Genomic DNA, 27870 nt, shown 5'->3' on the forward strand with positions numbered 1-27870 from the left:
TTCTTTAGTAAAATCAATAGTGAAAATATCTTTATTGACATCTATAAATAAAACCAAACCTAGAAAAATGGACAAGAGAGAGTATCAGCTGCTTAACTTTTTTCATCTCTGTCTTCTCCCTCACTGTCGTCATCATCATAATAAAAGATGTCTCGAAACAGGAAGACGGGCTTAGGGGCTGCTGGAGCCTGGATCTCAGTCCCCCTTTTCTCCATCATCTTCTCCAACTTCTCTTTAAGCAGTGGTAGACTCGTCTCATAAAGGTAGTCTATGATCTCTAAAGAAAAGAGAGTGAAACTTGAGATGGTCTGACAATGCCTCTTTTCAAGGTCAAGGACAGAGGGTGCTTATGATGACAATGTATCGCTACTGGCTTCACTGTGTGCCAAGACCCAGCTCTTACTGGTTCACTCACAGTCTCTCGTTCAACCCTCTAAAAAATCCTACGAGGTAGGCACTGTTGTTCACCCATTTTTCCAATGAGGCATAAAGACATCATGTAACTTGCCCAAAGTCATGGAGTCAGGAGGGTAAAGCCAGATTGAACTCAGGAAGTGGGGTCTGCTGAATGCAGGAAGCAATTTGTCACACACTACAGAGCAGGGCATGGCTCAAGCCAGCAGCTCCCAAACATGATGCTGGGCAAGGTACTGGCGACTCTGCTCTAAGTTTGCTGGAGGAAAATCTAGCCTCTGGACCCAGCCTAGACATTAGGGTGCACTGTAACTGCGGTGAAACCCAGGGTAAGTCCCCTATAGATGAACCTTCAAGCTGAGAACTTTCAAAATGCGAGTATGTGTTTGCATCTCCAATTATGTGAGTCAGTCCACCTTGTCACATGCGTGCATCCTCTACAGGTGGTTTTGCTTTTGTGTACTTTACAGTACACTACTTACTCTCACAGTCTAGGTCTGAGAATTACACATGGAACTCACTCACAAAAGGCTGCAGAGAAAGAGCGGGGCACATCCAGCTGTCTGTGAACAGTGTGTGTGCAGGCATGTGGTGTGAGTGTGTGTATGTGAGTGTACGGTGTGTGCAACCCAGAATCACTCAGTTACACACCAAGCGCTTGCTAAGTGCCCAGCACCCTGGTGACCACATTTTACAAGTTTGTTAGCTTTTTTCGTACCTTCAAAAAAAGGCAGGGGTTGCAAGCGTGCGTGTTCATTTGCTTGGTTGTGTCTGACTCTGTGCGACCCCATGGACTGTAGCCTGCTAGGTTCCTCTCTCCATGTGACTCTCCAGGCAAGAATACTGGAGTCAGTTGCCCTTTCCTTCTCCAGGGGATCTTCTCCACCCAGGGACTGAACCCATGTCTCCTGCACTGGCAGGCAGGTTCTTTACCACTGAGCTGCCAGAGAAGCCCCAGGCAGGAGTTATAATTTGTCAGGTTTCACATCTGAAGAACCTGAGGTCCCCAGAAGCCACCTGCCCAAGGTCACACGGCCGACGCGTGCCCCCATGTGCTGTTCTAACTCTTCAAGCCCGGACACCACTGACCTGGGAAAGTCTTCTTCTGCCAGAAGGGGACGCAGGTAGCTTTCAGTTTATAAAATTTCATTTGGACGTAAGACGGGGGAACATCCCTTTAGAAAGGAAAAGGTGTCAAAAAGTTAGTGGCAGTTCAAAATAACTCATTTCAGTCCTGTGTACTAAACGCGCTGATTAAGGGGTGGTCTACAGACACAAGTAGCTTTCTTAATCCTCGTGTCTATACATGTGTGAGAAAAATAAGACATATGAAAAGCTACTGTTCACTTAAACACACACATACAAAAGGAAGAAAAACAGCAGTGCAATAAGATGAATTCTGTCTAAACCTGAATAAACTACCAGAAAGGAAGACAAGCTGTGATACTACTGCACAGAAGCTGATGCTTACGTGTCCTCAGCCTGGCTCTCTGCCCGCCACGGAGCAGCAGCAAGCCTCACCACTGCTCTGCGAGGGGGCTCCAACTCTGAGCCCTCACTTTGGAGATAAGGAAACCGAGGCACAGAGGAGCCAGCCAGCCAAGGTTTTACAGATGAGAAGGGGAAGGGGCTGGGACGTCACTTGGGTGCGTTCCAAATTCTGCACTTTTTTGGCTATCAGATTTTTTTTTAATTGAAGTTAATTTATAATATTGTTTCAAGTGGGCAGCAAAGTGATTCAGTCACAGTCACACACACACACATTCTTTCCTCAGATTTTTTCCATTATAGATGAGTATAGGATATTGAGTACAGTTCCCTGTGCTATACAGTTGGTCCTTGTTGTTTATTTTATATAGTTGTATATGTATGTTAATCCCAAACTCCTAATTCATCCCCTCACCCCTTCCCATTCTCCTTTGGTAACCATAAATCTCTTTTCTATGTCCATGAGTCTGTTTCTGTTCTTAAATAAGTTCATTTGTATTCTGTTCATAAATAAGTTCATTGTGTCATTTTTTTTTTAGATTCCACATGTAAGTGATATCATATGATATTTGTCTTTCTTTGACTCGCTGCACTTAACTACAATAATCTCTAGGTCCATCTATGTGGCTACAAATGGCATTATTCATAAGTCCTACACTCTTAACTACTACAGTTAGGATAATTATATACCTGTCACGATGCAAAGGCAGGGGTCTGGATTTTTAATTTTGCAAAGCTAAAGAAAGTGGACACCTATGGTGTGCTGGTGAGTCAAATCCATTTTCCACTTACAACAAGCAGGATGGAAACAACCAAATCTTAAAAGCTTTTTTTTAAATTGAAAAATTGCTAACGTCACTTCCTGGACATGTCTAAGTCGCTCAGTCGTGTCCGACTCTTTGCGACCCCATGGCAATCTCTAGGCCAGAATACTGAAGCGGGTAGCCTTTCCCTTCTTCAGGGGACCTTCCCAATCCAGGGATTGAACCCAGGTCTCCCACATTACAGGCGGATTCTTTACCAGCTGAGCCACAAGGGAAGCCCCGCTGGGCCTGTCTTCCCCCTTAAACCAAAAAAGTATGACGTATTTGTTTTGACAATGAGCTAATCTAGACGTTACATGATCAGTGGGAATAACTTGATCTGCTGCACATGTGGAAGACAGCCTGGCTCTTTATACCTCTTTGTGGCAGCGGCGGCTTGCTGAGCACACACCAGGTGTCATGCACTGTCTCCTTCAGTGCTGATTACGGATGTGTCAACCATCCCACAAACGAGGAAACGGTGGTGCAGAGACAAGCGAGGGGACCACCTGACCAAGGCCGACTAAATAACAAGCAGAGTCCCAGGACTTGATCCCCAGTCTGTCTGACTGCAAAGGCCAAGTTCTAGAGCATCTGGAAAACCTCCCTTCTTCCCACAGAGCTCTGTGCCAGAGTGCTCTGCAGATCAAAGCATGGGCTTCAAGAAGTAACATTTTCAAATGAAGTGGTGTTACATTTCATCAGGCAGGGACACTGTCTTTAAAATCCTGCCTAAGTAATTCATGAGGGAGGCTTCAAGAACCTGAGGAGATCAAACTTTGAATTTAATTATTTTCACTGTTTTATTGTTAAAACTTTGAGAACGTTCTATTTCCAACAGCATTTGACTGGAAGCCATGAAGTCTGTTTTACAGCACTGAGATTCCTAAATCTCTTTTCCTCTTCTTTTTAATCCTTTGGCCATGCTGCACAGCATGTAGGATCTTGGTTCCCCGACCAAGGATCAAACCCGCGCCCCCTGCATTGGCGGTGTGGACTCTTAACCACTGCACCTCCAGGGAAGTCCTGAGATTTCTAAATCTTAACCAGAACATTCAATATTTAAGTATATAATTATACTTAAAATCACTAAAAATCCACTTTTAAGAAATGTGATTTGAGGCAATGTTGCAAGATACCCAAACACTTATTGAAAAAGTCAGGGTTTTTCAAAAGTGGTTTGGTATGGCAAAGGGAGAGATATGTCCACATGAACACTTCCTGGGGTGGGAGTTGGTGGGTTGCACAGCAGGATCCCCTCCCTTCAAAGTCCCTGACCGCCCCCCCCCCCCCCCCCCCCCCCCCGTTAGGGACCCACCAAATGAAGAGCAGACGCCCCACTGCTGAGATGAGCTGGGGAAGGAAAGGGTTTGGAACCGTGGGGCGTGTGACTCTTGATAAGGCCTGCCAGTAAACCATTCCAATTCCAAGTAAAAACAAACAACCAAAACTGATTATGCTTTGTCCATAATCCTGAGATGTAAACAACTAACCACTATGTTTTATGGTTTGAAGCTGAAACTCTTAATACTTTGACTACCTGAAGCGAAGAACTGACTCATCTGAAAAGACCCTGATGCTGGGAAAGATTGAAGGTGGGAGAAGGGGATGACAGAGGATGAGATGGTTGGATGGCATCACCAACTCAATGAACGTGAGTCTGAGTAAACTCTGGGTGTTGGTGACGGACAGGGAGGCCTGGTGTGCTGCAGTCCACGGGGCTGCGAAGAGTCAGACATGACTGAACTACTGAACTGAACTGAACTGATGCTTTACGGACTGTGCTTTGTCCATAATCCTGAGATATAAATAACTAGCCACTAGAAACAGTTTACACCCTTCCTAATGGATCGATGACAGCCTCACATCAGCAGCCCCGCTTCTGAAAGGCAGCCAGGCTGCGGGAGCCCTGCTCCCTGCTCCACCGTTCAAACCTAAAGGCCAGACGGTCCCTTAACGCCCCGCCTCCCAAAGCCCACCAACCTTGAGCCCCACAGTGCCTGGCAATCTGCTGGGCTTAGAGCACGGGGCTCTGCGGGTCAGCTCTCCCTGCTGGGCCAGCAGCGACTTCAGGTCTTAGGAAGGGTGGCCTCTCCTTCACTGGCAGAAAACGCAAGGACCGTAGCAACAAAGGCAGGTCGTCACAGCGGATGAGAGTGAAATGGCAGTCCTCAGGTGAGAGGTGCAACCTCTCAGCACAGCACAACCACCAAGGAGGCCTGGAGAGGAAGAGGAGCCCGAGGGGGCCTCAAAGCACCTCCCATTTCCTGCGCCAAGGGAGACTGCCACTTTTCCACAAGGGGAAATGATGTCAGAGCCACGGGCTTCAGGACAGGGTGGGACCTGGTGCGGAGACACAGCCCCGCACAGAGTAAAATACCAATCTAGCCCTGAGGGAGCCTCCGACAAGCTACAGGACTCAGCCGTGTTCTCCCACAGTCTCAACATCATCCAAGACAAAGGCGCTGACAGAAACGTGCTGCTGTATCTAAAACAAATCAAACAATAAGGATCGAGCGTACAGCCCAGGGAACTATATTCGACCGACATCTTGTAATAATGGAACAGAATGTGAGGGACTTCCCTGGTGGCCCAGTGGTGAAGAACCTGCCTTCCAATGCAGGGGGTGTGAGTTTGATCCCTGGTCAGAGAATTAAGATCCCACATGAGGGGCAGTGCTGCAACAAAGACCCAGTATAGCCAAAATACATACAATTTTTTTTTTAAATGGAAAAGAACCTGAAAATACACACACACACACACACAATTGAATTGCTTTCTTGTACCCGTGAAACGTTGTAAATCAACAACACTGCAATGATAAAAAGAAAGACAGAGGCAGAAGAATTCTGCGGATTAGATGACGCTAAGGAGACAGATCCTGGGTTGGATCCTAGGACGGGGGAACGTACTTCGAAGGGCACTTCTGGGACAATGGGTGAAATCCGCACTGGGCCGTGCGTCAGAGAAGAGCACTGCGGCCACGCAGACGCCCTCAGCATGATCACTGTGCTGGCCAACGCAGGATAACAGCCTTGCTGAGGACACGTTGTCCACCACTAACTCTCAAGTGGTTGATGCAAACAACTCTATTCCCTTGGAGTGGGGAGCACGATGGGGACAGAGAAGGAGGTATAACAGCGCAAACGTGGCAGATGGTAGGAGGCTGGTTACGGGTGAAGGCCATGTGGGTTCTTCCTACCAGTCGTAACTGGTGAGTTCTTTAAGAGACTCGACACACGTTTCATTCACTCTTCTCAGGTGTCGTGGGGGTAGAGATGGGGCTGGAGTAGAGGGAGGGGTGGTATGATTAACCTCGTCCAGTACTAAGGAGGGCGGGGGCGGTTCACCAATACATTTTATAAGGTTCATAAATATAATTTATAAGGTGAGTGACACAGATAGGTGGCACGAATTTCAGTCTTGGTCTTTGAAGTCTGATAGGCAGTCATTTATTCTCTTATCTTTTCATTAGCTTAATAATAAACAAATGTCCTTACCCTATGATGCGAGCAAGATCTTCCCAGTCTATCTCATTAACATCTTGCACATTTATTTCGTACAACCTATAAGAAAAAAATAAAAATTAAGTTTTCAAGCCAAAATTCAGCATGATGGCCATCTTCATGGACTCACAGAAAATTAAGAACTGGAAGACCTCAGCGTGTCCACCTCTGTTCCGGCTCCCTTTGTTACCCACGCCCAGTAACACTGGCAGGCAAAGCCAGGTTACAAGGTGCGTGAGCTCCAGACCAGAAAGCCTCCTCTCCTCTCCTGAGCCCTTCACACCTCCCACCAAGCCGTGCTGCCTCCTCGTGTAAAGAACATTAACTTCACAGCTAATGTTCAATAACCTGTGATGAACCGTCATGGAAAAGAATAAAACATGAAAACGTATATTGTGTGTGTATATATATATATATATATATATATGTATAACTCAGTCACTCTGCTGCACAGCAGAAATTAATCAACTATGCTTCAATTAAAAAAACAAACACAACTTCACCATTCACGCAGGCACACAGGAGGAGTAGCTGCGTCCTCAGCACTGACCATGTGACAGACACTGGGTTGAGGCCTTGTACCCACGAGTCCATTCACCCTTGACACTGTCTGATGAAGCTGGGGGCTGTATCTGTTCTGCAGACCAGGAGACGGACTGAGAGCTCGGACCAACATGATGGACCCACTGGAGCCCAGGCCCGCCTGCCTGAGAGGCCCTCCTTGTCTCTGCGAGTCCCTCTGGGGGAGGAGTGAAGCGGGGCGGGCATCCCAGCCAGGCCAGTGTGGAGAATGAGGAAGCCCCCTGAGGAAGGAGAAGCAGCATCCCTGACGGACGACAGGAGGAAGGAAGCTGCGCAGGGTGCCCGAAATCCAGGTTTCTTCTGCTCTTCCCCACCCCTCCTTCGACACAAGCCCAGGTCCATTAGACCCACAGGCTTGGTTAACTATTCTTTGCTAGAGGGAATCAGGTAAAACAGGGTCCCGTCTATTTCTGTACCTTTCGATCAGATTGATCTTGGCCTGCAGAGCATTCACTCCACGGTACACGTCCCGACCATTCGTCATCCTCTTGGTTAGAATTTCCGTCCTGCGTTAAAAGAAAAACAGTTTACTTTCAGGTAAAGTTTCCATTAAAATGTCCTTTGTTTTCCTCATCGAAACTGTCCTTATTCAGGTTGTTGCTCAGACTGTAAGGTGGTATTTCAGTGGTGCTTCCTCCAGGATGAAAGTACCTAAGTTCCATAAGGAAGGCTGAGCACTGAAGATTTAATGCTTTTGAATTGTGATGCTGGAGAAGACTCTTGAGAGTCTCGTGGACAGCAAGGAGATCAAACCAGTCCATCCCAAAGGAAATCAACCCTGAATATTCATTAGAAGGACTGATACTGAAGCTCCAATTTGGTCACTTGATTGGAAGAGCTGACTCATTGGAAAAGACCCTGGCGCTGGCAAAGATTGAGGGCAGGAAGAGGGGGTGACAGAGCATGAGATGGTTGGATGGTATCACAAACTCAATGGACATGAGTCTGAGAAAACTCTGGGAGACAGTGGCGGACGGAGGAAACCGGTGTGCTATCGTCCATGGGGCCGCACAGCTGGGCATGACTCAGCGACTGAACCACCACCAAGTTCCAAGGCATCGTATACTCCATCACTGAAGCAGCCCCCTGGCCTTGGCTCACCTCCCCTCAGGTCATAGAGAAAATTAAAGAAATTTTTGGAAAAATTAAAAAAATAATACTAAATTGTCCTCATTCAGAACCACTTTCTAACTTTTTGCAACCCATCACTGCTAGCATTTACCACCATCAAGCATATACTTGTTTTTAAGTGGGAAAGTACAAATAAAGTGATAGAAAGTTGTTGATTATTTATTGAAACTGGATGATGGATGCAAGGAGTTCTAAGTGTGGCATAAAATTTTAATGATAAACAGTTAAAAAAAGGAAGAAAGAAAAAATAGGCCTGCTTGCTGGTGCTAAAGGGTGTTGTGCAGACTCAATTTATTTTTGCTTGCTTATAAAACAGGGACATGGCTGTTATTACCTTTGAGCTGCTGAAATACCAAATAAGACACATTGAGTAAAGTGATAAATGATTCAGTGATTCCTCTAAGGCTCAAAACTCATGGCTGAAGGAAAGGGTTTCCTGGAGTTCCTAATGAGAGCAGGAACCCAATTAAAAATATTTAAAAAGTGCTTCTCTTAAAGAGTGAAATTTGTCACAATATGATGGACAGGTCACAAGTGGTGACATTTGCTTTCCTGAGAAGGAAGGTACATGACACACGCATAGAAACCGACACTTCTTGGTCAGCTGCCCACATCCTGTTTTGAAATGTACCACCTGATGCCACTTCAGTGTTTCATGAAGTAAATCAATGTTCAGTGTTCCAGTTTTCTACATTTTTCTTCCAATTAAACAAGAAGCCCTGGGTGTTATTTAGTTACACTGATTCTGAGGCATGGCTCCTCTTGGTTGTCTCCCTTCTAAGACACTGGCGTCTCATCTCTAACTAAGGCTGATCACCCATTCTTTTCCTTGGCGGCATAACTTGCAGGATCATAGCTCCCTGAGCAGGGATCAGACCCAGGCCCAGGCAAGTGCATGCATGGACTCCTAACCACGGGGCACCAGGGAAGTCTCATCTTTTTTTCTTTCTGGCCACAACCTGGAGCAAGCAGAACTTCTCTGACCAGGGATCAAACCTTTGCCCCTTGCCGTGGAAGTGCAGTCTTAAATCAGTGGACAGCCAGGGAAGCCCTCCCACTTCTTTAAGTCTAAGATACCAGAGGTAGAAAGGGCTCTGATTCCTCCATAGTACCCATTTCCCCCCCTAAAACATTAACTGTTCTTTGGAGTTTATGTTCTGAGGATAGTCTTCTAGTAAAATAAAAGCTGCAAGGTATATACACAGTACACAGTGTAATCTAGGAGTCTGCTTTTAATGCACAACATGCCCACTCTGGAGTCCATTCTTCTTTAATAGTCAAGTCGATGGAGGCCCCTTTGTGTAGGAGGCCTGGGGTGTGAGCTGCAGGACCACTGCTGCAAGCTATCATGCTGCAGCTGAAAGTTCAGCTCAGAGACTTCCCAGGGCTGGGAAATGCTATCCCAGGAAAAGAATGTGCAGCCAGAGCTGGACTGAAACTACTTCTACATGACAGATGCACCTAAAACCTTCTAGGATAAATGTTTGAACGCCCTGCTTCGGCAAAGAGGAGTCTGAATGAGAAAGTCAAAGTCAAAAAAAAAAAAAAAAACCAAAGAAAGCAAAAATAGAGGCAGAGCTATTTCTGATCATTAGACTTGTGATTTCTCTCCTGAATGTTCAGACGCTAGTTTCGTGCTTTTATTTCATGCTATAAATAGGTAACAACCTTGTTTTATGAAGAAAGGGACAGAGTGAAGAAACCGGAAGTCAATACAATACAATATTCAATATTAAGAAGATCTGAGTTCTATTCACGAAAGAGACATAGAAAACAAAGTTTTGGTAGCCGAAGGATCAGCGGGGGAGGGACAAATGAGGAGCTGGGGATTAGCACACACAAACGAGTAGATGTGAGACAGACACACAGGGCACAGGCACAGGGGACTGCACTCAGCATCTTGTGAATACTGGAAAGGAATATGCAAAGTTCTCTGCATACAACTGGCTCACTTAGCTATACCCCTGAAACGGACACAACGCTGTAAATCAAGGATACTTCAATTAAAATAATAAAACGGTTCAGGTTGTTTATGAAGTAGCCACACGATGAATCAGGGTTGGCTAAGTGCCACCTTAGATCAGATACTGACATGGAAGTTGCTGGAGCCGAGGATCAGAGAGGATTCTTGACCTGCAAGGCTTTCCACACGGTGGTCGGAGGTATTCTTAGTGACCTCCCCCGCCCACCCACTCACTAGAAACTGCCGAGAAGGGGGAAGGCAGCACCTTGTTGAGATTTAGGTAAGAAGCCTCAAACTTACCACTTACTTTTACACTGCATCCAATTCCTGGTTTCCACTCTAGCCTCCACTTCTACCCAGGATATGCCTTTGTAGAGCTTCTCCCGAACAACTGACAGGCGGCCTTCAGGATTCAGCTGCAGTTTAGAATCCATCTCATTTAGCTCCTCGGGAGACATTTTCTTCAGAATCACTTCTTCAACAGCCTTGATTAATTTCTGGGTTTCTGTCTTGCTCCAGGCACCATGATTAATTTCTGTTGACATAAAAGGATGGTCTTGAAACTGCTAATCTATTTGCTTTCAAACACAGTATTAAAAACACAACGAGAATGATGGATACGTGTCACTGGACCTCAGTCCAAACCCACAGAAGGTACAACAGCTAGAGGGGTTCCTGTTGTTGACTGTGGACTCGGGGGGGTTAAGACATGCCACTGTCGGTTCATGGATTGTAACAAATGGGCCACTCTGCTGGGGGGTAGATGGTGGGGGAGGCTGTGCGTGTGTAGTGGTGGGGGGGCATACAGGAAATCTCTGTACCTTCCTCTCACTTTAACTGTGACCCCAAAACTGCTCTAGAAAAACAAAGTCATTAGAAACAAAAAGATATATCAGCTACTTTCCAAAAGATAATGAGCAACATCTGAATTATACAGTTTACATGCAAATCAAGACGAAACTACTAAAGTGCCCACAGGTTCTCTTTAGGAACCAAGTGTATACACGCACGTGTGTGCACACACATACAACCAGTGGCAAAACCCCACCAAAAACCCTTTCTTAAAGCAATCTATTTTTTGTTTTTAACTTTGAAAAAGCCGTTCTTTCTGTTTCTAAGAGTAATCTCTCCTGCAGGCAGTTGTGAGTTCCCTGAACATTTAGTGGGAAAAAAAGCAACCAAAGGTCTTCCGTGTTATATGCTAACTCCCCACAAGAGCTCCCGGAGTGGAGTTCAAGGCGCAGGGAGGTCACCGCAGCGTGTGACGACGAAGGCACCTGAGCATCTCGACAGCCAGACTGCTGCAGACGCCAGAGCACCCACAGTTCACGCCTCTTGTCCAGCTGCTCACATGCTAAGGATGAGGCTGCAGACCGGCAGGATACACCTATCTTTGATTTGGCTTCAGAGTGTTACTGTTACTATTCCCCAATAACAATTAGGATGAATATTTAAAAGTCAAGAGAGTCCCAAGGAAAAAAAGGTAAAACTCCCAAAAGATATTTTGATTTCACATGTGCACGCAAATTCAGATGTTTGCTTTATTTCCTGGAAACTCGCAGAGTTGGCCACGCTGAGACTTGGCTGGCACTGGTGGCACAGAAGCCCTGGTCTCCAACCCCCTCGGGGTCTACCGCATGCAGACATGCAGACACCTGCCTGGGACCCACTGCCTACTGCCCTGGGCCCTGCTCTGCCTGTGGGGCGGGAGAATGGCCATCGCCCCATGAAACTCTGCATTGATGTAACCGAATCACACTGGGATGACCTCATACTTGTGCTCAGCTCCACCTTCAAATATTTACTGGAAACCCATCACTGTTTAGCTTCTGGGCTGAGGCCAACAGCCGCTAAGGACCGCCTTCTTAAAGCAACTGGGGATTTTTTTTTTCTTAATGTGAAGACTACTACCAAGGCAGCTTTTAATGAAAGAGGAGGAAAAGAGACAGAAGCTGGCTGACACTGGCTGTGGGAAACATCCACACCTAACAGGCCCTCCCTGGGCCACCTTGGGGAACAGACTTTGGCGGCCCAGGCTCTTCTATCCACCGGCTTCCTCGGGTTTTGGTTTATCTGGCAGTTACAGTCAGGCTGAAAGCTACTGAACTAAGTTCAATGCAGCACAGAAATCAGTCTGGTAAGCAAGGGTTGTGTGGTTTCAACAATACACATGAAAAAATGAATCGGTCAGAGAATGGCTGAAAAAGTGATGGCTCTCTCAGCAGACAGGTGGGCAGTGATGCCTGGGCCCTGGGTCATTTTGGGCTGGGTTGCTCACGTGGGTGGGCACCAGGGACCACAACTTACGACCGCTGATCTGGGAGAACTTCAGGGCCACGGAGAGACTGCTTCGAGATACCATCTCACCAATCTTCTTCCAGTCGTTCCCGTGCAGGGACTGGTATATCTTCAACTTCTCGGTATCTCCTTTGCTGTACCTAAGAGGAAGAGAAAACAGGTCACAGCTGAGCAGGAACCATAAGCTTACTGGGCAGTCTGGGTGCTGGAAGCAGTTGAGTGGGGTGGGCCATCAGGACACCAGCTACCAGGGACCAGAGCCCTGCCCCTTCCTGCCTTGGCATCTCACTCATGACAGTGAAATGAAAGTCACTCAGCTGTGTCTGACTCTTTGCGATCCCATGGGCTGTGCAGTCCATGGAATTCTTCAAGCCAGAATACTGGAGTGGGTATCCTTTCTCTTTTCCAGGGGATCTTCCCCACTCCGAGATCGAACCCAGGTCTCTTGCACTGCAGGCAGATTCTTTACCAGCTGAGCCACCAGGGAAGCCCATCTCACCCGTGGGCATCCTACAGATCGGTCACAATGGTCCCTGGCCAGAGGCCTGGCTCGCTTACGCAGAGGCCAGGGCAGATGGATCTCACTATTCCCCAGCCAGACACACAAAGGCTCTGAACAATAAAACCTGGGCTTTTTGACTATGCCCGCAAAGGCCAGCACTCCCCACGGTTCAGCTCCACCAGTCACCTTGGCCTCTAGACCTGTGATGGGAAGCCCTCCTCTCCCTCCACTCGACCCCCTGGAAAGGCCCTGCCGGCTCTTCAGATGCAGTTGAAATGGTGCGTCTTCAGCGAGGCTTTCCTGAGCATCAGGGCTGGCGGAGCCCTGCTGTCTTGGTCACTACTTCCAACTGTATACTCATGGCTCCCCTGGTTGCCTGACCTTCCTCCACGCCGCCAATGGAAATGCTGAGTCACCTGTGTCCCTCAGAAATTCCTAGGGGTTGTGTGAAAATTAATGTTATTTTGTTTTAAATGAGCTAATTTAACAATACATATTATTTAACCCAATGTATTAAAACTTGCAGCCATTTCAACATGGAATCAGAACCTCAAAGTATGAATAAGGGACTTTATATTCCCTTCTCCACACTAGGGCTTCCCTTGTGGCTCAGAGGGTAAAGAATCTGCCTGCAACGCTGGAGACCTGGGTTCAGTCCCTGGGTTGGGAAGATCCCCTGGAGAAGGGAAAGGCTACCCACTCCAGTGTTCTGGCCAGGAGAATCCCATGGACTGGGACACAGAGAGTTGGACATGACTGAGTGACTTCACTTCACTTCTTCTCCACACTAGACTTCCTAAATCCAGTGTGTATTTTATTCTTCAGAACAGCAAGGCTTGGACTAACCACGGCTTGAGTGCTCCACGGCCATGTGAGGCTGGTGGTCCCGGGACTGACAGCACAGCTCTGGAGGGGACATTCTCGGAGGGCAGGGCCCCTGTGGACTTTCTACGTTGTGGTACCCGTGGTGCTTGACACATAATAGACACTCAATAAAGACGTGACAGGTGGCTTAGCACAAATCTGTCAGTTTAAGGATGTTAAGGTGTGTGAACCCCACATAAAAGCAAAGATATTCAAGAAAAGAACTAAAATGCACTATAAAGAGATCTTTGAGATCAAACACCTAAAATGTTTAAGTGAAGAAAAAGCCATCTTTATGACATTCTACAATTCCTTGTGGGTGGGGTAGGGGAAGTGGTGGTTGATGTTATTACTAATATGACACAAAAGCAGCCTTTATAAAATACTAACCATCTCTAGTGACAGTGATCCACAACTATCTCAGGACTGTTAAGATTCCAGCGTTCTCAGAAATGTATCTAAAATGCAGAGTATGGTTGAATGGCATTGAATGGCCATCCATCACCACTAAGAATCAAGCTTTCTAGCAGTCTCCTTCTCAGGGCAGGCAGGGTCTTATGACTTAAGAGCACCTCTGAAGCCACACAAAAGAGCTGGTGAGAAGCTGAGTGGATGGAAACGAGGAAACAAGTGTTTTGACCTCCGCAGCCCCTTGGAGCCTTTCAATTATTTGACTTTTGACTTTCTGTGGCTTTTTCACTTAAGAATTCCTTAAACTATAAAAACATACTTAGGGTACATGGCCACCACAACATAAATATGGCACCAATGAACTTTATGAGCAGAATGACAGACTTCCAGTATTCTAAAAATGTCATTCTCATACCTAGGTTACCTCATTTGCCAACACTGATTTAGCAAAAGCGTCAAGTCCCACTGAAAATGTCACCTCTGCTGAATTTTCTTAAAGTTCTGTCCACAGCTGTGTGACGCTGGGGCTTGGGTTGGGGGGGAGGTTTCAGTTCCTGTGGAACACCTTCCCTCTACTTCAGGTTTATTTCTTTCAGCAAAAGTTTCAAAAAAGAGACCAAGGTCATATCTGTGTTAAGATCTGATAATACATATGTTTTGACTTAAAATCACGGGGCTAAGGAGAACCCAACGGCCCTGATAGGTTCACACTGTCTGCCTCCTGAAGGTGGGATCAGTGGCTGAGCCCTTGGGGGCTGTTTGGAACCTCATGGGCGGGAGCTGACGCTTTTCTGCTCATTCCTTTGTTCTGAAGCAGAGTGCTTACCCACTACCGATGCTCAATCTACACTTGTTTTATTTGGAGTGTTAGAAACAGACCATAATTGGGTATTTTATTTAGGAAAAAAGAGAGGAAAGACTGGTCATCACCCCATGAAACTCTCTGCATTGATGCAACTACATCACAGTGGGATGACCTCACAGTCGTGCTCACCTCCACCTGCAGATATTTACCGGAAACCCAAAGCACTGGGCTCAGTGCTGCAGGCACACCGCACTGAGAAGGAACGTCTGGGTTCCCACGGAGCTTACCGCTCGGGAGGCCGCTGAGAAAACCTCTCGAGCAACGCTAAGAGGCAGCACGTGGCGAGTGCTAAGACAGAAGTAGAAAGTAAACTAGGGGTTTAAAAAGAGGAATATTGTGGAAGATTTACTCAAGAGGTGACACCTGAAAGGGTCCTTGGAGACATACATGTGACAACACATCTCGTTTCACACACAAGAATCTTCACCATTTTGTTGCAGACCCTTTGACTTGTATTATCACAAAGACTAGAAAAATGTCCTGCTCCAGGTTTTTCTTACCTGCCTTTGTAATTATTGACATCGAACATCTTCTTTGCTCGATAATATACAAGTTTCCAGGGCCGGGCAATGCCTTTACCTGAAGCCAGAACAGAGGTGGTCAGAGGGACACCGGGAATGTGGCGCAGCACACAGTTGCAATTATAAAGAAACCCAGAAGAGCCCCCTTTTACTACATGAACGATCCTAGACCCCAGGTGGAGGCCGGGATTTCCTATGTCCTGCAGAAAGCTGTCTTGGGGAGCAGATATATTGATACAAAATCCCATTTCCTTGGTGATCTCTGAAAACTACATGCTCAGTGTGGAGGCTCTCTAGCTTCTGGTCTCCTAAATTCGTGACAAGAACCTCATAAGGCAAAGGCACTGAATTTGGAGAAGGGGATGCTGAGGTGGACACACGCCAGCAGCTCTCTGAAAGATCAAACAAAAAACTTTTCCAAGAGAATAAGCTTTTTCCCGCTTTTCCGCTCCAAAGACGAGATGGTCCCCTAGCAGGGGCTGACTGTTCTGCTTTCCTTTGTGCATTCCAGACAAAAACCTAAGAAATTCTCCTCTTTAAATACAAGAGAGATTTACTATTGTTATTATTTATTTGTCTCCACCAGGTCTTGGTCGTGGCATGGAAATTCTTTCAGCTGCAGCAAGTGGGGTCCAGTTCCCCGACCAGGGATCAAACCCAGGCCCCTCGCATTAGGAGCGCCGAGTCTCAGTCATTGGACCATGAGGGGAGTCACAAGAGATTCTTTTTTCAGTCCAAACCTATACTGCTTCATGACCTTCTCTGACTTTCCAAGGATACCTCCAGGAGGAGGGTCCCAGCTCAAAGCTCACACATGGCTCTAGTCAAGACCCTGGGAGATGCTGGCACACAGGGGCATGCGCTTTCTGCAGTATGTACAAAAAAAAAAAAAAAAACCCACAGTACAGGACTGGGAGAGAAACCGAGACTGTAACTGTTACCTAGTAGCAGAGAGTCAGACAGGACTGAAGCGTACGCATGCAGGAAACCTGGAAGCTGATCCTTGCTTAAGACATCTGTCAATGCACTAGAGAACAAGCTCCAAACCCCGGGGAGTGCAGGCTGGCAGTAACAGGACTGCTAACACGGCGGCTAGCACGCGCTGCTGCGGTGGGTGGGCCAGACCCTGTGCTCAGCCCTCACCGTGATCATCCAGGCGAGCCCACAGCTCTAAACTTACCAATGTGCACTCTGAACGCGTATTTCCTCTTTAGGTCGGTGATCACAGACTTCTCCTCCGGGTATCTGTCTGTGTACAGCAGCTTATCTGCATTCTCGATTCCTGTCAGGGACAGGAATTCTTGCACATTCCTCTCCAACTGCTTATTTTCCTTCACGGAAAACTTGCCAAATTTAATAGTGACGCCTAGGATTGGGGGGTGGTGGGGGCGGGAGAAAAAGGTACACAATTGTCAACAACAAATGAAAGCAAACCAACGTTAGGTCGTTAGCAACTTATGACACAGCGCCTGTCAGCCCCTCCCCACCTGTCAGGGAGCAGCCCCTGCCTGGGCCCTGGACCTTTGATCCCCTAAAGAGTTGAGCTCAAGCCACACCGTCCTCCCCAAGTCTCCCCCGGTCATCCTACTCCACTGTGACCTCTGCTGTATCATCGGTCCCTTCTTACAGAGTTATTTTAAAGAAATATTAAGAGTAATATACGTTAAAAATTGCAACGACTGAAACGGAAGTTTAAAGGAAGACCCCTTCAGTCGCCTCTGCGGCCCAGTCCCCTAAGGCGCGCTGCCACCTGGCTGGCACTTCCGTGGATGCGCGTGCACGTTCTCTGCGTGTGGACCTTGTGGGATAGAGGGGTCAAGATCACTGCGATTCACGTTCTATTCCTTGTCATAACTCCAAGCACTCAAGTCTCATTATTACTGACTGCATTACACAGGACACCTTCCCATTCTTAGACTTATTTATTTTTTGGCCAAGCTGCGTGGCATGTGGGATCTTAGTTCCTGACCAGGCATTGAAGCTGTGCACCCTGCATTGGAAGTGAGGAGGCTTAACCACTGGACTGCCAGGGAGGCCCCAGACTTGTTTTAAAAATCTTTTTATAAAATATACACTCATAAAAATTTCAGCATAGAACAGAAATAAAATGGGGTCCTTCTATAGATATTGCTCTATGTCTATTTTTTAAAAAACTAATCTTATTAACATGATGACTTCTGTAAGGCTAACGCCCCCATTGTTACTTTTTTCAATAACCAGTGGCACGGGGTGTCACACGGCAGATACCCATGAGTAAATACCACTCACCTGCAGTACTCAGCCCTACACTTGCCGTTCATTCTGAAATCCAATAGGCTTTTTGAGAGGTTCTTGCAACATAGTGAAATCAAGGAGGAGACCAAGCTGGGTGTTGCTTGAAACCATGGCAACTCCCACCAGCTCACCCTCCAATTAACACCCTGGAAATTACACCTCATCAAAGCCAATGATGTTTGATATGCATGTTTTCATTTAATCTCACTGGTGCATCCTTCCCAGCCTCTGAGCCACTTAGCCTCTTTCCCCGCATCTTCCAGGCTTCATCTGTGATCACCTGGTTCTTTCAGGTGTTCTTCCCTCACTTCCCCTACCAAAAAAGAGGAAAACCATCGCACTTCATTTTGCTAATTTTATAGCACAGATGACGGTTCTGGAAGGAAATGAAGCTGAAAGCAGCTAAGGGGTGCTTCCTGTAAACCTGTAAAGCTGAACTTGTGCACAAAGGAGGTCAGGGCAATTTACACACATATTAATAGCAAAGGAGTCTGACCAACATTCAAGCTCAGTCCAGTCTCACCCTGGGCTTTGAATTCTTTAAACCGCCCCAGGTCATCTCGGTACATCCGCTTGATTGTGGTGGCAGCCCTGTCCTTGATGTCGGGGATGAATTCTTGCAGCTGCTTCACGGCAGACTCCAACTCCACCTCCGGATCTCCGGAATCTCGCAAATCTTCAGATAAATATTTAGCTTCGGACTCTTCAGCCGAATTGCTTTTGTCTTCATTTGTAGGTTCTGACCTAAGGAGAAAAACTGGGTTGATATAACCTCGATGGGTCACATGCCCAATGGCTTTCAGATTCTTTTCTTACAATGACTCTCATTTAAACTGTGACAACAATAAAGCTTGCAGGGATCCTGCAGTTGATTCAGTCCATGATGTGTGAATTTGTTAATGTATTGAACAGCTTTACTAACTCGGATACACCTTTGGGGCTGACAAGAAGGTAAACATGCAGCCCTAAGCCCTATTTCCACAAGGTATTGCTTCTTATATTAGTGTTTCTCAACTTTATTGTTTTAGATATTGACTTCCTAATAAACCAGGTCCTCTTCTATGCTCACAGATACTCAAGACATCTCTGGGACTCTTTCAATGAGTTACGTTCTATAATAATGGTTATTAATTAGGTAAGTCAATACTTAGGGTCTTCATAGTTACCACTGCTTCAGTGCAATTAACAACGGCTGTATTTTTTCCCCTTTGCAGTAAAAAGAAACACAGTTTTCTATGTATTGATCATTAATTCATCCCCAGAAACTTCCAATCAACTGTTCAAAGCCACTCTTAGTCAACTATATCAGCTAGCTTCTCAGACAGGTAAGTGAAATAAAATAAAAATGAAACTGTATGCACTTGTCTGAGCAAAGGGTCAACAGTCTTCACAGGTTCACAGCTCAATACAAGAACTGCGAGCCTAGAACACTCCTGCCTCGTTGGGAGTGATCTAAAATGTCCTGATGAGATGACACAGAAGATGATGTGAACTGGGCCCTAGGCCATTTAACTTCTATAAGAAACTACTTCAAGCCAGGACAATATTCTAGTCAGCAAAGAGAAGAAAGTTACTGATAAGGAAGTGGGGAGGAAACCTGTCCCAAGTGCCAGGAACTCAGATAAAGTGGTTTAAGAAAAGTCCTGCATTTATTCATCAGCCAGCACATTTAAATGATAACTATGTAAATAACAACATCTAAACTTTTATCAGGGAGAACCCTAACTCAAGTTTTCTTTCTGCTCCAGTAACATTCTAAGCTCTCTAATCCTTTCTCCAATCTATGTGCATATACACAAAGGTAATTTTGGGGTCTTAAAATGCCTTTTAAATTTATGCGTAGAATTTCGGAGTCTGAGAGACTTAAAGAAGGAACTTAGGGTTGTGGCGGCGGGGCGGGTGGGGGCGGGGAGGATGGGGGGAAGGGACAGTTACTGGGCTGGGATGGCCATGTACACGCTGCTGTATTTAAAAACGGATAAACAACAAGGACCTACTGTACACAAGGAACTCTGCTCAGTGTCACGTGGCAGCCTGGGGGCGGGGCGGGGCGGTGCGGGGCGTGTGGTTTGGGGAGAATGAATACATCTACATGTAAGGGCTGAGTCCCTTCACTGCTCCCGTGAAACTATCACAACATTGTTAACTGGCTATACCCAATACAACAGAAATGGTAGGGACCTAACAGAAGCAGAAGATATTAAAAAGAGGTGGCAAGAATACACAGAAGTGTACAAAAAAGATCTTCACGACCCAGATAATCACGATGGTGTGATCACTCACCTAGAGCCAGACATCCTGGAATGTGAAGTCAAGTGGGCCTTAGGAAGCATCACTACAAACAAAGCTAGTGGAGGTGATGGAATTCCAGTTGAGCTATTTCAAATCCTGAAAGACGATGCTGTGAAAGTGCTGCACTTAATATGCCAGCAAATTTGGAAGACTCAGCAGTGGCCACAGGACTGGCAAAGGTCAGTTTTCATCCCAATCCCAAAGAAAGGCAATGAAAAAGAATGCTCAAACTATTGCACAATTGCACTCATCTCACATGCTAGTAAAGTAATGCTTAAAATTCTCCAAGCCAGGCTTCAGCAATAGGTGAACTGTGAACGTCCAGATGTTCAAGTTGGTGTTAGAAAAGGCAGAGGAACCAGAGATCAAAATGCCAATATCTGCTGGATCACTGAAAAAGCAAGAGAGTTCCAGATAAACATCTATTTCTGCTTTAATGACTATGCCAAAGCCTTTGACTGTATGGATCACAATAAACTGTGGAAAATTCTGAAAGAGATGGGCATACCCGACCACCTGACCTGCTTCTTGAGAAACCTGTATGCAGGTCAGGAAGCAACAGTTAGAACTGGACATGGAAAAACAGACTGGTTCCAAATAGGAAAAGGACTATGTCAAGGCTGTATATTGTTAGCCTGCTTATTAAACTTATATGCAGAGTACATCATGAGAAACGCTGGGCTGGAGGGAGCACAAGCTGGAATCAAGATTGCCGGGAGAAATATCAATAACCTCAGATATGCAGATGACACCACCCTTATGGCAGAAAGTGAAAAAGAACTGAAGAGCCTCTTGATGAAAGTGAAAGAAGAAAGTGAAAAAGTTGGCTTAAATCTCAACATTCAGAAAACTAAGATCATAGCATCCGGTCCCATCACTTCATGGCAAATAGATGGGGAAACAGTAGAAACAGTAGCTGACTTTATCTTTCTGGGCTCCAAAATCACTGCAGATGGTGATTGAAACCATGAAATTAAAAGACACTTACTTCCTGGAAGGAAAGTTATGACCAACCTAGACAGCATATTAAAAAGCAGAGACATTACTTTGCCAACAAAGGTCCGTCTTGTCAAGGCTATGGTTTCTCCAGTGGTCACGTATGGATGTGAGAGTTGGACTATAAAGAAAGCTGAGCTCAGAATTGATGCTTTTGAACTGTGGTGTTGGAGAAGACTCTTGAGAGTCCCTTGGACTGCAAGGAGATCCAACCAGTCCATCCTAAAGGAGATCAGTCCTGGGTGTTCACTGGAAGGACTGATGTTGAAGCGGAAACTCCAATACTTTGGCCACCTGATGCGAACAGCTGACTCACTGGAAAAAACCCTGATGCTGGGAAAGATTGAGGGCAGGAGAAGGGGACAACAGAGGATGAGATGGTTGGATGGCATCACCGACTCGATGGACATGGGTTTGGGTGGACTCCGGGAGTTGGTGATGGGCAGGGAGGCTTGGAGTGCTGCAGTTCATGGGGTCGCAAAGAGTCGGACAGGACTGAGTGACTGAACTGAATACAAAAGAAAAAGTTGAAAAAAAAAGTTCTCAGTGAAAACAGAATCTTAACCGCCTTATTATATACACGAAGAAAGGAAGGTCCCTGCCAAGTTATGCAGTTAGTGCTGCACGTCACTCTATACCCAGGTGGTCTACCTCTTTACGATTTCTACCACTCACTACAGCTGGGCTGAACAAAGAGGTCACAGGCAGGATTCACACACAAGATGTACATCATCATGTTACCTTTGCACCTTTCTGGAACAGGCCTGGGGATTCTCCTCTTGTGGCCTGGGTTTTGCACTTTCTTCAATCAAGGTACCTTCCAGTGAATCAAGAGGCGCGTCCTCAGAGCTCCTCCCGGGCACTGAAAAATCACCCGGCGCCACGGTGCTCTCAAGAGATCTTCGCTTCCTTTTCTTAGACTTTTTCTTGAGGCCGCTGGAGTCCTGACTGCCTCCTGCAGTCTCGACCTCATCAGCCACTCGGGATCCCTCCGAGTACACGCTCTCAGCCCTCTTGGGCGCAGCCAAGGCTTCGAATTCTGGGGGATCTGGATGCTTCCTCTTTCTTTTCCTGGACTTGCTGTGACCCGCAGACACTGAGAGTTGCTCGGTTCCCCCTTCTTGGTCCACTTGAGGCTGTGGTTCCTGCTCCTGGGAGGCTGCCCTGGGCAGGGCACTGCTTGCACCCGGACTTTCCTGGACAGCATCCCAGGATTCAACTTCCCTCTGACGTTTTTTATGCTTCTTCCTCTTCTTCTTCTTCTTCTTCCGAACTTCACCATGCAGCTCCTCGGACGTGTTTTCATGTGGCTTAGTAACTGAACGGGGATCATCTGCTTCAGGCCATTCTGTCGACTTCTGCTCCTTGCTTGCGTCAACGTAAACGACATCCACATCGCTTCTGAAATTCTTTGGTGTGTTCTCAATATTTTCTTTATCCACCAGGACGTATGCAACACCTGTTTCCCTGTCGACTCCCAAAGCACTTTTTCTTCTCTTTTTCTTCTTTTTGGGTTTAGATGTGGCCATTTCAGTCTCATAGCAGATTTCTGATTTCTTCAAAGGAGAAGAAACGAGATGCTGGCTGTTCTTTCTCTTTTTTTTACGCTTCGTTATATCACACTGCTCATTTGCCAGGGGGGCGGCTCTGAAACTCTCCTGGGAAGGCCGCCGATGTCTGTCCTTATGTTTAGAATGCTTAGCCTTTTTCTTCACGAAAACGGGAGTTTGGGTTTCCAAGCTGCTTGATTCTCCTTCCATTTTACTCCTGTAGGGGAACTTAACAACACAGTTTATTTTTGCAGAGCATTTTATATGTTAGCCTCAGAAGAAAGAAAACAAAATCACAGAAAGATGAAATTGCATGACAAACGATAAGCCTGGAGTCATGATTATAAAGTTCCTATTATTCTAAATGCACTGCAAGCTCACTATAATTCACCTGTCTGCTTCCATTGCCTTTATGATATAGATGAAAAAAAAAACAGTTAGCTAAGAACAATGCTCTGGCGTGATCAAGCCCTTGTTCCCCCTCCTCTTTAACCTCTCTTCTGTGTTCCAGCCAAACATGGCTTTTTCTTTTTCTTTCTTTGGCTCCCCAAACATGCTCCAATCCTTTTTTTGGCTCAAAGTCTGATAAAACATGATTTCCTCTCTCCAGGATGCTCTCCACTGCCTCCGACCCCTCCCTGCCTCCTGCCTCCTTTCATCTTTCAGAGCTTGGCTTGAACATCGCTTCTTCAAGAAAACTTTAAAAGAACATATACATTATGATACCATGTATATTACATTAAAAAAACATACATATTATGGTTCCCAGGTGGCTGAGTGGTAAAGAATCCGCTTGCCAAGCAAGAAACGCAGGTTTGATCCTTGGGTTGAGAAGACCCCCTGGAGAAGGAAATGGCAACCCACTCCAGTATTCTTGCCTGGGAAATCCCATGAACAGAGGAGCCTGGTGGGCTACGGTCCATGGGTTTGCAAAGAGTCAGACTAAATGACAACCATATATATTACATTTAAAACACAAAAAAACAGCTTCATGTATCTTTTCTGAATGGATATATATATGGCAAAACTATAAACACAGTAAACTGGCAAATCAGGGATTAGGGACAAGTAGAGAGCCAGCTTCTCTCATATCTGTAAATTTTTTTCTCTTCCTTTTTTTTCAGGCCACGCCCTACAACGGCATGTGGGATTTCAGTTCTGTGACCAGGGATCCACCCTTGTTCCCCCGCAGTGGGAGTGCAGAGTCTTAACCACTGGACTGCCAGGGAGTCCCTGTAGTCTTTTACTTCTTAACTGGAATAATGAGCACAGGGGTGTTCGCTATATTTTTGTCTACGCTTATCTGAACGCCTTAAATAGTTCACTTTATAAAGCAAGGGGCAGAACAAGGGCACAGGCTGCTTTCACTTGTGTTAAAAACAAGCAAATGAAGGATATAAATGTACTAAGAATCTACAAAAGAGAAAGACAGAAAAGAAAGTTTTCCTGATCCCTTGGGCTTTGTCTATTCCCCAGACAATATATTTTCACAGCAAACTATTTCTCTTTTATAGCATTTAGCCCAGCTGTGGTTCACAGCGAGGACAGCAGGCAACCACTGATCTCAAACTAAAAGATTATCTCTTTGAGAAAGAGGCTGAATGGGCTTTATCAGTGGTTCAACAAAGAGTCCAAGTTCTGCAGTTAGTTGGAATAAAGTTTAATAAGGCTCCCAAGTCAGTTCTTACACAGAGCATGTGCATTCTGGAGGTTAAGTACAGGAACAGAAATGTACTTCACAAAAGACATGGCTAAAATATAATTTTACAAACATGTCTTATAACTCTCCTTGCTCTGTACTGTTTCTGGGTTTCAGTTTTTAAGATTTTACTTCTCTGTATGTAGGAAATAAGTTTATATGGTTCAAACAGCAAAATAATCTATGCGTATCCCTCCTCCTTTCACACACAGAAGGCGCGTGCGTGCTAAGTCACTTTGGTTGTGTCTGGCTTTTTGTGACCCTCTGGACTGTAACACACCAGGCTCCTCCGTCCATGGGATTCTTCAGGGAAGAACACTGGATTGGGCTGCCGTTCCCGCCTCCAGGGGATCTTCCCCACCCAGGAATTGAACCTACATCTCTTCTGTCTCCTGGGTTGGCAGGCGGGGTTTTTTATCACTGGCACCACCTGGGAAGCCCCTCACACGGTGTCTGTATTTTATGATCTGCATTTTGCTATTTTCACTTAACAACAGATTGTGGAGACTTCTCTGTATCAATGGTCTTTCCATGCGGAATGTCAAGCACATTTTCTACAGAAGGTACCTACTTCTTCCTAGGTAGTAAAGAAGCTGTAGGAATTGTGGGGCTTCCCTGGTGGTCCAGTGGTTAAGAGTCCCCCCATGCAGTGGACCTGAACTCAATCCCGGTCCAGGAAGATCCCACACGCTGTGGAGCAACTGGGCCTGCGTTCTAGAGCCTGTGCTCTGCTCTGCGACAGAAAAGCCCCCAGTGAGGGGCCTGTGCAGCGCACCCAATAGCAGCCCCTGCTCGCCACAACTAGAGGAAGCCCCTGCACCAGCCAAATACAAATACATGTTTAGAAAAGAATTGTGCAGCCGGAAGGTCAGGGAATGACAAACACGTGGACTGATAAGACTAAAAGCCAAATCCCCAGCCTCACGATCGAACCTTCAATGGAGGCACCAGGAGCTTTGGCGGCGGCCTCTCTTACTGGCGTCACTCGGAGATACGTGGACACCCATCTCTGACTCTCTGAGACCTCAGCTGTAAGCAGTGTAACGGCTGCAACGCGATGCCTGTTCAGAGAGGGCCCAGCGCGCTTTGGCTGTCTCCTCCACTACCAGCCCCAGCGTCTAGCATAGTGCCTGGCTCACAGGAGGAATTCAACATATACGTTTTGAGAATGAATTAATGCCTTCTCTTTGGCTGCCCTGGAACTGTTAAGAACAGTTGGAGGAAAAAACTCACAACTGGGCAGATGGGCACTGCTTTAAGCCCTTGGCTGCTGACTACAGCTGGGACCCAAGCAGTGACCAGCAACTGATTTCTGTCCCTCTAGATCTGCGCTGTCCAACACGGCAGCCATGAGCCACACGAGGCTGCTGAGTGCTTAAACGTGGTTAGAGCAAACGCATCTAAGTGTAAATACACACTGCATTTCAAAGACTTGGAACAGAGATGGAGAAATAGCTCACCCGTAACTGTTGTTAATTACTTTCACGATGAAATGATGGTTTGGATATTGCTCAGTATGTGCATTCCTAATTCTCTTTCCTTTTTATGTTCTTTAACACGGCTACTAGCAAATTTTAAATGACACACGTGGCTTGTGTTCTTACGTTTTCTGAGAACAGCAGTGCTCCAGAAGGCTCAATTACCTACTCTTCTTGTAATGGTTATTTCAAATCTTCCCAGGTGGTGCTAGTGGTAAAGAACCCACCTACCAATGCAGGAGATAGAAGAGATACCAGTTCGATCCCTGGGTTGGGAAGATCCCCTGCAGGAGGGCATGGCAACCCATCCCAGTATTCTTGCCTGGAGAATCCCATGGATAGAGGAGCCTGGTGGGCTACAGTCCATGGGGTCGCAGAGTCTGACACAACTGAAATGATTTAGCACACACAAACTCTCAACAAGCTACAAAATTTCATCCTTCACCCTGACCTGAAGTAGATTATCTTGCCTCTGACCTCACACACATTAGCTAAGAAATATGTCCCCTTCCAAATCTAACATGTTTGCCTGCATTTGCCCTGTTTTCCTCCCCTCTTGCTACTGAAAAGGAAGTGTTTCTTCTCTTGTCAGAGGCCATTTCTTCCCTGTGTGCTGGATCCCAACCTCCTCCTTCTCAGAGAGATGGTGATCCATCAGCTAACCAGTCTCTCCCCTTCTCCCTCCTGCACTGGATCCCTTCTAGCAATGTCCAACAATTTTCAGACTATTTTCTAACTTAAAAAAAAAAACAAAAACAAGGATGCCACCATCCTTCAATCCCAAAGTCCCACCTAGCTATTCTCTTTCCTCTCCTTCACAACAAAATTTCTTTTTTTTTTTTGCCGCGCCACACAACTTGCAGGATCTTACTTCCCTGGAAGTGAAAGTCGCTCAGTCCTGCCTGACTCTTGTGACCCCATGGACTATACAGCCCATGGAATTCTCCAGGCCAGAATACTGGAGTGGGTAGCCTTTTCCTTCTCCAGGGGATCTTCCCAACCCAGGGATTGAACCCAGGTCTCCCGCATTGCAGGTGGACTCTTTACCAGCTGAGCCACCCTGACCAGGGATCAAACCTGTGTCCCCTGTAGTGCAAGCATGCTGTCCTAACCACTGGACCACCAGGGAATTCTCTCAAGCTCTCTTAATAACAATGAACAGAGCAGATAATTCTTTTAAATATTTGTTTACCTTCCATCCACTTCTTTCTTTCTTTTTGGTAAATACCTTGTATGTTGCTCCTTCTGGTTTCTTGAACTCAGCACCTTTTATATACAGGGTCACTTCCCACTTAAAAACTTTTTTTATGGCCTCTCCATTATTCTTAAGACAGAATCCCAAATCCTTACAGATCTACCATTCCCTTTAGCATCTAGTCTGGTCCAAGACCACCTCTCCACCTCTCATTTTTCTTTGGGTTTCAGACACCCTGTCTTCTTTACGTCCCCAGAATATACCATGATATCTTTCAGGGGATTTACAAAAGCATCTCATTCTCCCAGGAATGCTTTTCCCTCTGCGTTACCTTTCTGCGCTATAACTAGTCTTAAATTTGAAAATCACTTCCTCTAATTCCTCCTGGGTCCCGCTTCCTCCTTACAGGGTTTCTCAACAATCCAGCTGTTTCCCCGATGGCACTTAGCTCCGGAGGGACGTAACCGGCCACCTAAGGGCTGCGGTCTCCTCATCCAGTTTGTTTCCCAAACGGTTCCCTGGATATGCATTTATCCCTATTTATATGCATTTATCCCTATTTATATTCGGAATAGACCAATTCCTGCCCTGCAGGGACGTGCTCAAGCCTGGTCCCGATTCCCTCCCCACTCTGGGGTTCCAAGAAGACCCCGCTCGGTCCCGGGATGGGCATTCCGGGGCTGACAGGAAAAAAAAAAAAAACGAAAGTTCCCGCATGGAAGGGCCTGGAGCGGCTGCGAGAAAACAGGCACCACGTTCATTCCTGGGGACCTGGGTCCAACGCAGGCCTCCGGGGAGATGAAGACAAGCGGCCATAAACAGCTTGGTTCAGACATGATCACTGAGGGAAAAAACCGGAACAGCTGAAAAGCAGTCTCACCTACGGGCCAAACGCGTCGTCCCCTTGCTTTCCAATCCGGAAGTGCCGGTGTCCTGGAACCGGATATCACCTTGCGTCACTTCCGGCCCGCCCTCCGGTGACGCGTTGTCACGGCAGCACCCCGGCCTGCTCCAGGCTGTGATTCTTAGGCCGTTTTC

General features: G+C 46.4%; 1 protein-coding gene across 3 annotated transcripts; it reads right to left on the bottom strand.

Annotated features, from left to right (window-relative positions):
* Window positions 1-27810, bottom strand: TTF1 (transcription termination factor 1). 3 transcript variants are annotated; one of them, XM_020910992.2, is made up of 11 exons: window positions 27713-27810; window positions 21652-22688; window positions 18146-18366; window positions 16529-16714; window positions 15328-15406; window positions 12195-12325; window positions 10188-10422; window positions 7210-7299; window positions 6206-6271; window positions 1504-1589; window positions 1-277 (listed from the first exon to the last, which is right to left on the bottom strand). In XM_020910992.2, exons 2-11 carry the CDS (start codon window positions 22668-22670, stop codon window positions 93-95), a joined length of 2298 nt encoding a protein of 765 aa, XP_020766651.2. In that variant the 5' UTR covers window positions 22671-22688; window positions 27713-27810; the 3' UTR covers window positions 1-92. The 3 variants fall into 3 exon arrangements, 2 of the variants coding, with proteins under 2 accessions (XP_020766651.2, XP_020766652.2); XM_020910993.2 differs by having other exon boundaries at window positions 21652-22677; window positions 27713-27789; XR_002317270.2 differs by lacking the exons at window positions 1-277; window positions 1504-1589 and having other exon boundaries at window positions 10195-10422.
* Between the last annotated feature and the right edge of the window lie 60 nt (window positions 27811-27870).

The sequence above is a fragment of the Odocoileus virginianus genome, chromosome 2 (genome assembly GCF_023699985.2).
Source record: "Odocoileus virginianus isolate 20LAN1187 ecotype Illinois chromosome 2, Ovbor_1.2, whole genome shotgun sequence".
Taxonomy (NCBI): Eukaryota; Metazoa; Chordata; class Mammalia; order Artiodactyla; family Cervidae; genus Odocoileus; species Odocoileus virginianus.

Excerpts from the sequence above, each read along its gene's own strand:
- TTF1 (XM_020910992.2), bottom strand. The coding sequence starts at position 22,670 with ATGGAAGGAGAATCAAGCAGCTTGGAAACCCAAACTCCCGTTTTCGTG. Across the intron at positions 15,407-16,528 it reads CGCGTTCAGAGTGCACATTG|GTAAAGGCATTGCCCGGCCC; the intron begins GTAAGTTTAGAG and ends TTCTGGCTTCAG. Across the intron at positions 278-1,503 it reads GCAGAAGAAGACTTTCCCAG|AGATCATAGACTACCTTTAT; the intron begins GTCAGTGGTGTC and ends TCTTTTCTTTAG.